Consider the following 15,658-nt stretch of genomic DNA (forward strand, 5'->3'; position numbering starts at 1 on the left):
TCTCAATCAAACCATTAAGTCTGGTCTTTTTACTAGAATTTCAGTTCTGCACCCCACTTTTCTCCTGCTCCATCAGGGACTCTCTGCTGTGTTCCCTGTCAGGGCGGTCATTGTGGTAGTTGGGCACTATCTAGTTCTTCTAGTCTCACGCTGATGAAGTCTCTGGTTTATGTGGCCCTTTCTGTCTCTTGGGCTAATATCTTCCTTGTGTCCATGGTGTTCTTCATTCTCCTTTACTCTCGGTGGGTTGGGACCAACTGATGCATCTTAGACGGCCACTCGCTAGCTCTTAAGACCCCAGACGCCACTCACCAAACTGGGATGCAGAATATTTTCTTAAAAAACTTTGTTATGCCAATTGCTGGGGGTCACTTTTATCAACATATTCAACTCTTCCTACTCCCAGAAGTAGGATAAAAAGTATTACTTTCATAGTGGTTGTTGATGAACTCTCCAGAATTTAAGAAAATCCTTACACTCATTCAGGAAAGCAAGTGCCTCCAGCTAACCAGGCAATGTGCTAAGCAATGGGAAATAAAAAATCGTAAGGTAGATCTCTGCTCTCAGGACTCATACTTAACAGTTCCTATAAGCAGATGGAAATAAAGCACCTAACAAAGTAAACACTTCAAAAAAAGTTCATCCAAACATCCAATGACCTAGTAATACCACTTACGGTGTACCCAAGAGGAATTCTTGCACATGTGCACCAGTAAAAACCTGGAAATAGCGGAATATCTAACAGACAAATGCATAAATCTATGGTTTATCCTATACAAAAACAAAGGAACTACAGCTATACACAAAGGAAACAATGGATCGCTCTTGGAAACAATGCTAAGGGGGAGTAAAAGCAAGTTCCAGAATACTATACTTTTCAAATAGTTTAAAAACAGGCAAACTTGCATGACTGAGATAAACAACACGTGTAACAAAAGTACGTATTTTTTAAAATTTAAAACATAACTTACCTCTGGAGAGGTAGGTGCAAAGTACTAGTAATGTTCTATTTCTCAAGTTTAATGGTGGGCCATAAATGTTCATTATATTATGCTTTGTAATCTACATATGTAATGCCTAATATTTTGTAAGTATCAAATATGTGTATTTAACAAAAGAAAAAATCCATACCAAAATATTCTTAAAATGGTTTCTCCTGGTTTGGGGATTAAGGATTTCCTTTTAACTATACTTTTCAGTGTATTCTAAGCTTTCTATTAAAAAAAAGGTATACAGAAGTTTATTTTAAAAACATACAATTACATATTCCCAAATTATGCTATTAGTTCTTCTACCAATCTGGTAAGTTAAAGACACTTACCAAAATTAGGCTGCACTAGTAAAATTATAAAAAGCTAAATTCTTTACTGCAAAGGTATAAATCATCGCTTCATTTTTCACAACGTTTTACAATGACAGACTGAGAACTCAGTCAGCCACCATATCAAGAAACAGAGCATGATACTCAAGTACAGTATCAACAAAACATCAGATATCAGAACAAGGCACCATCAATATCATAAAGCAAAGAGTTATGAAGTTTATTAAATGAGGTTTAAGATCTGAACTTGTCACAGATAACAGCGTTTTCAGACTAGCTTACCCACGACTTATGTAAGCCATTAAAACAGAATGGTTTAAAAAAAAAAAAAAAAAGATCATTAAAGGTAGGTTCCTAGAATAGTTCAGAGAAACCATGCTCAAACCAACTGCATGGTCCTGCATGGATTGCAAAAGACTAGTCAGATAAAACAAGTAGGAGAGGATAAATAACCATTTGCCGTATCAAGATCCAATTTACTACAGAATAAACTGACATTTCATAAATCAAAATACAATCCTAGAGCCAATTAACTTCAAATAACCTGTTATCTATATTTGAAAACCAGAGCTGCAGTAACAGAAAAGACAGTGCAATCAGCCTTGCCTTTATCAAAAGTTCTCTCATATACAACATGATGCAGCAACTAAATGCAGGGAGCTTTTATCGATTTAATCTTAAGGCTCTTAAACAACTTCCAATCTTTCTGCTCACCCTATGAGACTCTGGTCCCAGTAAAGGTTAAGATTGGCTTCAACTATATAATCACCCTAGGAGCACCAAGTGCACCAAGATAGAAACAAAATGTTTTCTATCAGCTGCTGAAAAGCAACAGCATCAGACAACCTACAATTGAGTAAGACAATTCCAAATGGGGTGGTTCACTTTGTGAAGTAAAACACCTACCTACAGTCACTTCAGAGAAAAAGCTACATATACTACCAAAAAAACAAAAATGGTTGCCATAGAGTCCGTTCTGACTCATGGCAACCGCATGTGTTGCAGAGCAGAATTGCACTCCATAGAATTTTTGAGGCTGTGACCTTTTGGAAGTAGATGGTCAGAACTTTTTTCCAAGATGCTTCTGAGTGGGTTCGAACTGCCAACCTTTGAGTTAGTAGTCAAGCGTCACCAGCGACTCCTAGCCCTTCATTTTTAATTATTACTGCACAAAGGCTGAAAACAATGAACAGAGTAACACAGGCCTGCCCTACACCTATGCAAAGCCAGCATTTCTGGTAGCAGCTCCAAAAAATTAGGTACCTATCGAAAGATCAAGGAGCCCTGGTGGTGCAATGGTTAAGAATTATAGCCTAGAAAACATTACGGGGCAGTTCTACTCTGTTCTATAGGGTTACTGTTGTTAGGTACAAGGTGATTTCGACTCAGTGATCTCACGTTGACAGAGTAGAACTGCTCTATAGGGTTTTCTAAGCTATAATCTTTACGAGCTGATTGCCAGGTCTTTTCTCCTGCATACCCACTGGGTGGGTTCACACCACCAACCTTTCAGTTAGCAGCCCACTGCTTAACCGTTAGGCCCAGGGCTCTTTACAGGGTCACTATGAGTCAGAATTGACTCAACGGTACATACACAAAAACAACATCAAAAGATCTGGTTAGGCATACTTTTTAAAATATTGCTAAGTCTACTATATACCATACACTATGCAAGATACTAAAGAGAAAAAAAAAATAGTAAAGATTCTTAAGGAGCTTAACAATCTAGCAGGAGCAGAAGGACACATGTACAAATATCAATAATAACTGCTCTAGTAAAACGTTAACAAAGTGCTACTGGAGAACAGAGGTAAACCAGGAGTTCAAGAAAGGCTTATCAGAGGTAGCATTTGAGCATAAGTAGGAAAAGAAGGGGGGTAAGGGCTTACTGAAGATAGACAGCATGACTAAAAAGCAAGCTATTTAGAACAGCTGAAGGTGAGGCAGAGTGAGGGTCTGAGGTATGTATATGTGGGCATGCATGTATGCATTTGAGACTTGACAGAAAATATGTCTGGAAAGGTAAGCTAGAACAACAGTATAAAGGTTCGGACTTTCTCCTACAGGTTTTGACTTTCTTCTATGGGCAGCAGAGCCTAAACGAGAGTAATATAAGATCATATTTTAAAATGAAATCTAGTGGCACCATGAGGGTTGAATAAAGGTAGGGAGACACTGAAGGGAGAGACATTAAATATAAATAAGCAGTAAATAAACTATTTTTAAGTCCATCTGAGATATGAAAGCTGGACCTACGGTGATAACAAAAGGGATGAAAAAGAGGAAACGGATTCAGAAGATAAATAGATTAGGGGGTGAAATCCATGAAAACAATTTTTTATAACGGACAGTAATAGAGATCGAAGAAGAAAAAAAAACGAGCAGCATCAGAGCAACTAAAAGAGGAAAATTCTAAAATAGAAATAGAAGTTCTAAAGAAAGGTGTATAAATTAAATAACAACTGAGAAGTTACTCTGCATTTAATAATTCGGAAGATATTGGTGACTCCTGAAGGAACAGTTTCAATATGATATGGTAGAGATAGAAGCCTAAGTATAAAAGTCAAGGAATGAATTAACTTTTAAGAAGTAAATATAGGAGAGTATCTTTATGATAAGGAACCCTGGTGGCGCAGTGGTTAAGCACTTAGCTGTTAACCAAAAGGTTAGTGGTTTTAACCCACTAGCAGCTCCATGGGAAAAAAGACCCGATGATCTGCTCCTGTAAAGATTTCAGCCTAGGAAACCTCATGGGGCAGTTCTACTCATGGAGTCCGCTATGAGTCAGAATCAACTTGATAGCACACAACAACAAACATCTTTATGACTGATAATCAAAGGTAGAGAAAGATTTCTTAAACAAAATACAAAAAGCATACCATAAGGAAATTATTGAAATATTTGACTACTTTGCAATTAAACTTCTGTAAGACAAAAGATATGACAAAGTTAAAAATCAAGCCACATAATGGAAGATGATAGACAACATTATATAAAAACAGAAAGAATTCCTACAAATCAACAGGAAAAATTCAAACCGTTTAATTTTTTTTAAAAGGATAAAGAATGTAAACACTAAATTCACAAAAGAAAGGTTAATGGCCAGGAAACACAAAAATATGCTTAATATGCCCAGTAACTACGGAAATGAATATTTAAATGAGACACTGCATTGTCAGGGTCCTCTAACGAATCCTGCCCACAGGGCCAATTGTGCAAACCAGTCCAGGGAGACCAAGATCACTTACTTCTGATGCCAAATTGTGGGGTGGATAACAAATCCCACTCCACTCCGCTTTGTCCTATGGAAATCTCAGCTTCCCTTCCCTGTTCAGTTCAGATACCAGCTGTCCACACAGCCCTTCTCTCTCTTATCACCAACCACCCAGTGCAGGGTAAGTGGGTATCGACTGCAAGCTGGAGAGTCCATATGACTCCTTCCACTTCAGACCAACTGGTCCCAAACTTCAGTTTTCCTCTACCTCCAGAGGTTACCAGCCACAAGCCCAGGAGACCACCTGACTCCCTCTACTTCACACCTGCCAGCTCCCCCTGCTCCTTTGGGTTTAATAATTTGCTGGAACAACAGAATTCACGGAGAGTATACCATATTTACTAAGGCTTGATTACAACCAAACTTTATACAAATGAAGAGACATATAGGGTGAAGTCTGGGAGGGGGTCACAGCATAACACTTCCACGTCCCAAAGAGGGATACACTACTCTCTCCCATGCACTGTCACCAACCAGGAAGCTCCCTGAGCCTCTGGCTTCCAAGGCCTTTATTGGCCTCACGATGTGGCCATCATGCCTCCTGAGCTTAGTCAGCATTGAGCCCCAGGTGGTCCCTCTTGGTATGGTCAGACCCCACTCATTTGCCTCAGGTGTGGTCCAGCTCTCAGGAACCAAGACCAAAGGCTAAATGGCTTTCTGCAAGGTGATTTCACACCTCACAGATGCTACTATTTCACACCCATCAAACTGACAAAAATCTAAATCTTACAACCTCAAGTCACTAGAACAGGCAGTCCTCAACTTGCAATGGGGTTCTAGTCCTATGACTGTGATAAGTCAGTGCTAACGTAAGTCCAATGTCTTTTTTTTTTTTTAATTATTATTATTATTGTCTTTTATTATCAGTATCTTTACAAATCCGATCTTTGTCTTTGAGGGTTGGAAACATTACATATAAACATCTGTGAGTGAACATCTGAGAATGATAATATCAGCAAATTATGTGCTGGAACACTGTATGCAGTACAAAAAAAACCTCAAAAACCATAGGGTCGTAAGTGTGGTTTGTTGTAACTTGGGCAACTTGAATATATGATAAATAGGGACTACTTGTATACTGCTAGTAGGAGTGTAAATTAATACAATCATCTGGAGAACAATGAAGCAATATCCAGTCATGCAGAAGATGCAAATACCCTCTGATCCTGCAATTCTACTTAACAGGAAAATTTTTATGTGCCTAAGAAAACATTTATAAGAATGTTCAGTGCATGCCTTTTTGTAATAGCTAAAATTGGAACTAAATGCCACCAACAGGAAAATGGATAAAGTAAGTGTGACAAGGAATATTAACATAATTTAAAGAACTCCTCGCATTGTCACGGGTAAATCTCAAATACAACGGTGACAGAAAAAGGTGCAGAATGAGGTGTAGAGTATTATAATCATCTCAAAAGTTTAAAAACACTCAAAAATGCTACTCTTATTAATAGTAGAAACAAAAATATGCATGAGAAGGATATACACCAACTTAAGCATAGCTGTTATAAAATGAGGAGAACAGAATAGGAAAAGGATACAAAGTGAGCTTCAACTGTATGTTGTATTTCTTCAGTGGGAAAAAACTCTTAAGCCAGTATGAAAAGTTTAAGATCTGTTAAAACTGGGCCACAGATACAAAGGTGTTCGCATACTATTTTCTCTACTTCTAAGTGTTAAATATTTCACAATTTTAAATAAGTCTTTAAAAATAATGGGCTGGGAGTAAGCAGCAGATGTGAGTGTAAATTACTCTCTCCACCATAATCAGAAATGTTTTAGAATTAGAGATATGGTTCCTAATCCCTGTTCCACCAACAAATTAGTGAGGAAGTTAATTTCAGAGCTGCAACTTTCTGATCTGTAAAACAAGAATAACATCAGTCTCGTAAAGCTGCCATATATCTAAAATGTCATATGGTACAGATTCAGCTATAGGTAGTTTATTTTAACTATGCAGTGAAAGCAAAAAACTAAAGGGAGGAGAAAGGGAAAAGGGTTTTGAATACAATGAAGTTCATATCTACACGAGCGAATACACCTCACATGGCTGTGAGCAGACAATTTCTGGCTTCTAAGACCCAATTTTGAAATAGAGACTTACAAAGGAACTTAAGATTACATACTACAGGATAAGAATGTGGACTCCTTAGTCCAGTTCAAGGAGACCTGAGCCATGTCAGGAAAGCAAAGAAAAATCTCCTCTCTATATTTGAAACGCTCCCAAGTAAACCTCTTTTTCAATAAAAAAGGTCACATTTTAACACAAACTTTCCTCCAATTTATACTGTCTCCTAAACAGAGACTAACAATCGTCTTGAAAACGAGGCCCACATCTATTTTTTTGTTAGCCACCAGTCCCATGGGTTGTTTGCTTGCACACAGATGGCAAGGAAACACTATCAGAAGTGCTATAGTCTCTTATCTTAACGCAAATTCCCATAATCTCTAAACCACTGAGGGAACTTTTATGATCCAAGAACAATAAGCAGAATATAAAAGTACAGCTTAATACTAACACATCTAACAGCTATCCACTTAATGAATGTTTAGTATGTCCCAGGCATTGCTCTAAGCACTGTAGACTCTCCTTTAATCTTCCCACAAGGTATTATCCCCATTTTTACAGACAAAGGAAACTGAGATCCAGAGTCGGTGCTTTCAGGTATTAAGTAGAAGAGTCAGGACTCAGTAAATCTAATTCCAAGGCCCAAACTCTAAATCAGTAAGCAAAGTTTACTATGTTATATTTTTACTATTTTTTTTTTTTTTTAACTATACAGCTTACTAAGTATACCATATTATGCTTCAGGAGCTAAATATTTTTGCCTCCTGGCAAGTTAAAGTTCTCACACCATTAGTGAGAGAAAAAGCAAGACACATGTAAATGTCACCCCTTTTTGAACTTAAAAGTTTTATTAGCATTTGCCTTTTAAAGTACTTTTACCAAAAGGACTTTCCACAAAGCAGCCACGCAAAGTGGCAGTATGGAACAGGCTGGTATGCAAAAAGCCTGGTCTGGTTTCACCATTAACTGAGCAACAATCAATCTCTCCAGGACTCAGTTTCCTCATCTTACATATGAGGAGCTTAGCCTAGATCAAAAGTCTCTTTCAGCTGTAAAATTCTATGCCTTTTAGCACATTTTCTAAGACGCCATTAGGAGCCCTTGTGTCACAGTGGTTAAAATACTCAGCTGCTAAGTGAAAGGTCGGCAGTTTGAGCCCACTAGCTGCTCTGCAGTAGAAAGATGTGGCAGTCTGCCTCCGTAAAGATTTACAGCCTTGGAACCCCTATGGTGTCACTATGAGTCAGAATCGACTTGACGGCAGTGGGTTTGGGTTTTGGATTTTAAGACATCATTACTATTTTTTTCAAAAACAAACGAACAAAAGTCCTTATTTATTGCCAAAATTTTTTCATCACCCCAAACAGAAACTCTGAACCCACTAAGCAGTAATTATTCACTCCTCTTCCTTCCAATCTACTTTCTGTCTCTATGAATTTGCTTACTCTAGGTATTTTATATCTGTCCTATTGTTCCTGATTTCTTCTACTCAGTATAGTACTTTCAAGGTTCATCCATGTCATAGCATGTGCCAGAATTTCATTTCTCTTTATGTCTGAATAATATTCCATTGTACATATACACCACTTTTTGTTTCTCCATTCACCTGCTGATGGACATTTTGGAAGGCAGCTATGCTCACCACTATACCACCAATGCCAACTGCTTGATGGACACTTTGAACAAAGATTTTTAAAAGCATCTTTTGAAAACCTTCCAATGATAAAAATGAATCATGCAGTGTATGTTTTTACATCTATTCTTCTACTCAAACTTAACTCAAAACTGACCTGTGCTATGTAGAAATTGTGAACAGATGTATGTTTAGTTGTGTATACTGCCACCAAAAAAAAAAAGAATATTAAACATGCACTTCCAATATCCTTACTCATTCTTTGTCATTTAAGAATATAACTATTACTATTCTAATGTTGCTCTGGAGGCAACCCCATGTGTGGTAGAGTAGAACTGTGCTCCAAAGGATTTGCAATAGCTAATTTATTGGAAGTAGACTGCCAGGCCTTTCTTCTGAGGCACCTCTGAGTGGACTCAAACCGCCAACCTTTCAGTTAGCAGCTGAGCACATTAACAGTGGTGGTTCAGTGGCAGAATTCTCACCTTCCATGCCAGAGACCCGAGTTTGATTCTGTTGCTATTATGCTTAAAAGATTTCAGACTAAGATGGACTAGGAAGAAAGGTCTGGTAATCTGCTTCCAAGAATCAACCAGTGAAAACCCTGTGGATTACGGGATCTGATCCTCAACCCATCATAGGGATGGTATAGGGCTGGGCAGCATTTTGTTCTGTTGTGCATGGGACTGCCACAAGCCGGGGAACGGTAGCTAACAATAACATTATAATGTTTTATATGCTTTTAAATCATACACAAAAATCTAAATAAAATACTAAATAAAGAATAAAAATAAATGAAAGAAAAAAACTTAATCTGTGCTACTAGAAGTCAAGGAAGTGACTGGAAGGAAGCAGGGGACACAGTCCTGATGGTGCTGGTAAAGTTCTGTTGCTTAATTTAGGTGCTGGTCACTTAACTGTGTTTTTTACTTAATAAAAAAGTTTTTGTTTTTTTTTTTAGAGCAATAAAGAAACTTAGAAATGTGATCTAACTCTAAAATTATGTTTGTGTGTATCAGAGCTATGCAACCTGTTCTAAAAATGCAAATATGTTTCTTGCTTAATTTTAGCAATAATCTCTTCTGCCCCCTACTTCCGATCCAGGTGCCTACAGAAGACATTATTTAATTATAAATTACAGTATTCCTGTAATTTCCTTGGGACTATCTCCTGAGACTTGGTTATCAGTCTTAAATTCCTTTAAAACCCAGCTCAAACTTTCCCTCCATACACATACCCTCAGAACTCCCATAGCATTAACTCTCTTCACCAAGCATTTGGTATACCTGGGCATTACTGTTGCTTTTATCTATCCTTTGTCTGTCTTACCTCTCCACCAGGTTAGTCTCTTGGGACTGCAGTTAATATGCTCAGTAACCGCTGGTAACATGTTTACCAAAAAACAAGACTGTATATTCTTCACAGAGGCGTAGCACACAAATGCATCTAAGTCTATGCCAGATGGCCAGAAATCAGTCTCTCTAATAAGTGAAGTAAAAGAAATACACCTCAAACAGTACTGCTGTATTGCCCAACCCACATACAGAATCCCATAATGTAAATTATAGACTGTAATTTACATAACTGTAAAAAACCACTTTTCTACTCTTAAAAAAATGTTCAGACGCTGGTTACATTACTTCCTGGCAGAGAATTTCATCTTTTTGTTTAAATCAAAAAGGACAAACTTTAAAAGAACATCATTTAAAAAAGGAAAAACCGTTAAAAATTTTAAAGACTAAAACAGAACATTCGAAACCAGTAGTAGCCATGTTATATATATTTATGTCCATTCATCCTTTAGATAAATTATACTATACATCTCACATACGTAATAGCCTTAAACATTCTTCCAAAGAGTTTTAAGTGGTTCTCAACAACTGGTAATGACTTGAGACATTTTTGGTTGTCACAAAAGCAGTGGAGGTGGAATTGGTAATGCTACTGGTATCTAGTGGGTAGAGGCCAGGGATGCTGCTTAAGCATCCTACAATGCAAAGGAGAGCCACCCACAAAAAGAACTATCAGCCCAAAACGGAACTATCTGCCCAAAATGTCAATAGTGCTGAGGCTGAGAAACCATGGTCTACAGAAATCAAGAAATTTCATTTTAAATAAAGATTTACAACTAGTTCTATATGGAATAATCTAGACCAAATTTAGATGAATATATTAAATTTACAAAATTTAAAATGATACACAAAATCATTTAAATGCTTCAGACAAACTCAATATACAGTAGTAGTTTCAATGAAAGCAATCTGTTTATGCTATAAATTTAAGCATTCCCTATGTTGCCCTGGAGGCAACCCCATGAGTGGTAGAGTAGAACTGTGCTCCAAGGGATTTTCAATAGCTCATTTATTGGAAGTAGACTGCCAGGCCTTTCTTCTGAGGCACCTCTGAATGGACTCAAACCGCCAACCTCTCAGTTAGCAGCTGAGCACATTAACAGTGGTGGTTCAGTGGCAGAATTCTCACCTTCCATGCCAGAGACCCGAGTTCGATTCTGTTGCTATTACGCTTAAAAGATTTCAGACTAAGATGGACTAGGAAGAAAGGTCTGGTGATCTGCTTCCAAGAATCAACCTAGAAAATGTTGCCGAAGTACAGCTACAATATGAAAAAATATAGGTACCATATAGTATAAGGAATATTGGTGGCACAGTGGTTAAGAGCTACTGCTGCTAACCAAAAGGTCAGTAGTTTGAATCCGACAACAGCTCCTTGCAAACTCTAGGGCAGTTCTATCCTGTCCTATAGGGTCAGTATGAGTCGGAATTGACTTGACAGCAAGGGGTTTTATACAGTATAACAAGCAAGAGTATGTGCACTGATTTAAGGGCATTTTAGTTCTTTGATCTTCAAATTTTTAAATCTTTTGCACACTGAAATACAAGTATATATTGTATTAATTACAGGAAACACTTATTATTTTATTGTTACCAAAACCAAACAAACCCGTTGCTGTCGAGTCGATTCCGACTCATAGTGACCCTACAGGACAGAGCAGAACTGCCCCATAGAGTTTCCAAGGAGCGCCTGGTGGATTCGAACTGCCCACCTTTTGGTTAGCAGCCGTAGCACTTAACCACTACGCCACCAGGGTTTCCATTTTATTGATAGGTTGTGTTTACATCCTTCAACCAGTATACAAACCAGGTCCAATCATTTTTAAATAATTAAAAGCATGCTTATCACTGGCAAGTCATGACAGTGTGGAAACAAACAGACCAGGATCCAAATCCCAATGCTATACGTTTGCAGACAAATTAATTTACTTAATCTCTCTGAATCTCAGTTTTCTCATCTAAGAAATAGGAACTCTTAATTCAAAGATCTGTTACTGAGAATTAGCAATAATATATAAATGAAGTGGCTGTTAGCAGCAATAATTGGTAGTAAATAATAACACAACCTATGAATAATACTCCTCTTTTATTATTTGCTCATAATCAACAATTCACTTATGCAGTTCAACTTATAAAATAACTCAAACCTACTACAAAATTTACCTTAAATCAATCTTCCACCCTTAACAATTTTAAACATCATTTAATTCACACTAAAATTTAAAAATTAATATTTGATTATAAAAAAATGAATTTCCAAACAGTCTTAAAGAAAAAAGGAGGACCGGATGGTGCTTTTATTTCCTTCTTTGTTTATTCTGAGTAAATAACATACCGGCATGACTCAAAATTCAAGGGATCTATCTATATACCCTTATACCCCAAATACCCAATTCCCCTCCACAGAGGCAACCAATGTTACCAATTTCTCATAAATTTTTTCACTTGTATAAGCAAATACACATATTTCTCCCCCTTTTGACACAAATGGTGGCCTCTGACACAAAAGCATCTTGCTTTTTAAATTTATCCTGGAGGTTATATTTAAACTAAAAACATACTCTAAGAATGGCTGTTTCTAACCTCTTATGACCAGAATTCAGTAAACATCAGTTATCTTTACACAGTTACTTAAAAGCCCCTCCTCCAAAAAAATCTTAAATTAACTAATATTCTTAGTAAACATGAGCTTATGAAGTAAACTTTGGTAAAAACTGGAGATTTGCATAAAATGACATAATAAATACTTGATTACCTGACCAGCTACTCAAAATAATGGATTTATTCACTTAAAAAGTAAAAAGGAAATAATACTTCGACTATACAAGTCCTCTGATGAGTTAATAATAATCAACATAAACATATCAGTGAAAATAAAGCTATTTATTGGTTATATTTATTACAAGATTAAATCATCTGACCCTGTCCTAAATGTTCTTTGCAAGTTATTTTCCTTGAAGTTTCCTTTCAGATTTACAAGGGTACTATCCAGTGAAAAAAAAAAAAAAAAACACCTTGTTTGTCTGTCTGCATTTCCTGTTTTCTTCCTCTGAAACACTATGACACTTATCTGAAGTAAGGCTTCATCATCCCTTACATATAAAAAAGAAGTATTATTTTAAAAGTGTGTGTTACTAGAGCCATGTAATTACTCCTGGCAACCTAAGTACTAAGACTATCATGGTGAAAAATCACCTCACATAAAGTAAAGTGACCAACCAACATGAATTACCAGAGCAGTAAACCTTACCACTTTTATGTAATGGAAAATAACGCATTAGAAGTCTATTAAGTTTCAAGCCCGTACAACCTTATTATAAAAAAGTTATGTTTTAGGCTGTTGGCAACAATATTAGCTGCAATTTTTCATTAGTATATGTCAACTATCCTGGAATACATTTTATTAAATAAAAAGTCAGAATCATTGTTTCACTGTATATCAGTACAGACACTTATGACTATTTCCACACTGTACCACAAAAATACAAAGTCATCCTTCCATTCAGAGTTTTGGCACTTGAACAAATATAGAGGTCAGAGTTCACACACATGCTCTGTACAACAAATAATTACTTACATACTAACTACATTTGTTAAATCTGCTATCATTTGTCGTTTCTGAATACTTTTAAATAGTTATTTTCTCCATATCTACCTGGAAAGATACATGATTACTGTAGATTCAGTGGCACAAATAAAGCCCAGGTGATATCCAACTTACGTCAATTACTCATCACACACTTAGAATACTGAATTTCACAAACTATTACTGACATTATCGAAGTACCAACATTAAGACAAAAAAATACAATAGCAACGATATACTCAACAATGGGATGGGACATCTAGAAAAAAATCATTTTCAGTATTACTTTTTGATCTTCCTTTGTTAAACCCAAGTGGGGAAAACAACCTGGTATTCTCGTTGGTTTTGGTATGAAAAACTACTGATACTGGCATAGTTTTGAGTCAAATTACTATCATGTTTTCAATCTCTTATATACATAATTGTGAGCAGCACTAAAGTATCTAAAATTCCATAGCTCTCAAGAGCAGCCTGAGATAAAATTATTTTAATCACTTTAGATATATGTCGGGATAAACCTTCTACTCACCTTAATAAAGAGATACAACAACATATTAATCTGGTGTAATCCCATGGGTTTTCTTGTTTTGTTCCTGTTTTAGAAATCTCATGTTTTTAATAGGACTATTTTTCAAAAGTAAGATTCAGGTTAACTATGAGGGACATCATAATGAAGTTTCATGTACAACACAAGAGTCAACAGAAGCATTGTCTTAGAAGAGACTGACCTTGTAACTTGTAAACAATATTTTGAAATAAGCTGTTCAGACACCCTACTATTTGTTCCTAGCTAAAAATATTTAAATGCCTTAAATACACCAAACAACTGGCATTTACCCAGTCAGAAACCTTTAGATGTCAATAAAGAAGGGGCCCAGAAATTGGAGGTAAGTGTTAATGAGATAATGATCTAATTTGGAATTAATTTCCTATCGCAGGTGAAAACTCCCTGATTCTCCCCACTCAAATAAAATAGTAAGCCATTATGTCTCCCCTTCTCTCCCAACACCCAACTAAGAGGGAGTTAACTGTAAATGTCTTTCTTTCTCCTTTCATCAATACCTATGAGCTCTCACCGCTCCTTCCCTAAGTGAAGGACGGTGAAGGCCGGACAGGCAATAACCCAGAATACCCTTAAAAGTGTGGGCCTTCGAGCAGCAAAGCTCCCGTAGGATCCAGTTACCACCTCTCCCCTTCCCCCATGCCACTTCCCGGGTTTTCTCAGGCTCGGCCTGCACCCTCCCCACCCACAGCCACACTTCCAGCTGCTGATACCGCCTCGAGGGTCTCTCCAGGGTTAAAACCCCTTCGAGAAGTGCACCTCTTCCCTAACCTGCTCCCCAAAACGTGTTCCTCCCCAGACCTCCCGCCGGCAAGACCGTCCATCCCTGGGCCCTGGGAGGCGAGAGAAGACGGCGGAAGAAGGGGGAGGCTACTGCTTCCCCACAGGCAGTAGGGCGGCCGCGAGGCGGGCCACCCGAGGGTTACCGGGGATATCGGGGTCGCCGCTGGAAGGGCCCTCCCACCCTGGGTTGAGGTGGGGGATGGCCGGGAGTTCATTTCTGACCTCCTCGCTCTTCAGCACTTCCTTGAACTCCCGCTTGATTCGCTGCACCGCGATGTTGGCCATGTCTCCGCCCGCAGCTGATTCGTACCCGCCTCCTCCGCCACCGCTACGACCAACGCCACCGCCGCCACCTCTTCCTCCACTGCCTCCTCCTTCGGCGATTAAGACCCGAGCACACGAATGCTGCCACTGCCACCTCGGCCGCCGCGCTCTCCTCAGTGTGGAATCACCTCCGCGCCCGGCCACCAAAATGGCGCCCGATCCGCGCATGCGCACGACGTTGACCCCGCCGGGCGGCGCAGCCGCTCCCGTTGTAGCCCCGGATTTGCCTCAGCCGCGGTGCTGCACCGCGCCGCGTCGCGCGGCGCATTTGTCCGCCAGAGCTGCGGCCGCCTGACTCCGCCCCGTCGGAGTCTGAGCTGGGAGGTTGCGGTTTCCGCGCTGGCCAGCTCATACTCAGCTTTTCGGGTGCCCTGCGCCTCCGGCGCGCTGCGAATCAGCGTGCTGTGCGTGGCTTTCAGTCCCTGGCCTCTGGCCGGAGGCTCGAACCCAACCCGGCCGGCCCACGCGGCTGTCTCTACTCGACCTGTATCCACGCCCTTACTCAGCCTAACCCAGACGAAAGCCCAAAACCCACAGGCTTACTGTGCCCGGCTGTGTCTAGTGTAAGAAAACACTATCCTAGAACTCCGTACGGCCCATTTTCAGTTGGTAAGGCCCCAGAAAATCCACTGCAGTCAGTTTTTGTTCTGAAATCAAGGACACTATAACGTGCCACTATTATTCCCATCGATACTAGAAATCATTGCTTTAAGTATGGTCCTTGTTGGGTTCCATCAGGTGTATTTGAGATGGAA

The 15,658-nt window shown here is 38.8% G+C and overlaps 1 protein-coding gene across 2 annotated transcripts in view; it reads right to left on the reverse strand.

Moving 5' to 3' along the window:
• The window catches only part of UBE2K (ubiquitin conjugating enzyme E2 K), a 61,823-nt gene extending 46,756 nt beyond the window's left edge, over positions 1–15,067 (reverse strand). The window contains exons 1-2 of one of the 2 annotated variants that reach the window (XM_023738935.1): positions 14,802–15,012; positions 13,764–13,827 (exon numbers count right to left, since the gene is read on the reverse strand). In XM_023738935.1, coding sequence (XP_023594703.1) covers positions 13,764–13,808 — 45 coding nt within the window. In that variant the 5' untranslated portion in view covers positions 13,809–13,827; positions 14,802–15,012. Of the gene's footprint in view, positions 1–13,763; positions 13,828–14,801 lie in introns of both variants that reach the window. The other variant, XM_004384661.3, reaches the window with a different exon arrangement.
• Between the last annotated feature and the right edge of the window lie 591 nt (positions 15,068–15,658).

This window comes from Trichechus manatus, unplaced genomic scaffold (assembly GCF_000243295.1).
Source record: "Trichechus manatus latirostris isolate Lorelei unplaced genomic scaffold, TriManLat1.0 scaffold00126, whole genome shotgun sequence".
Taxonomy (NCBI): domain Eukaryota; kingdom Metazoa; phylum Chordata; class Mammalia; order Sirenia; family Trichechidae; genus Trichechus; species Trichechus manatus.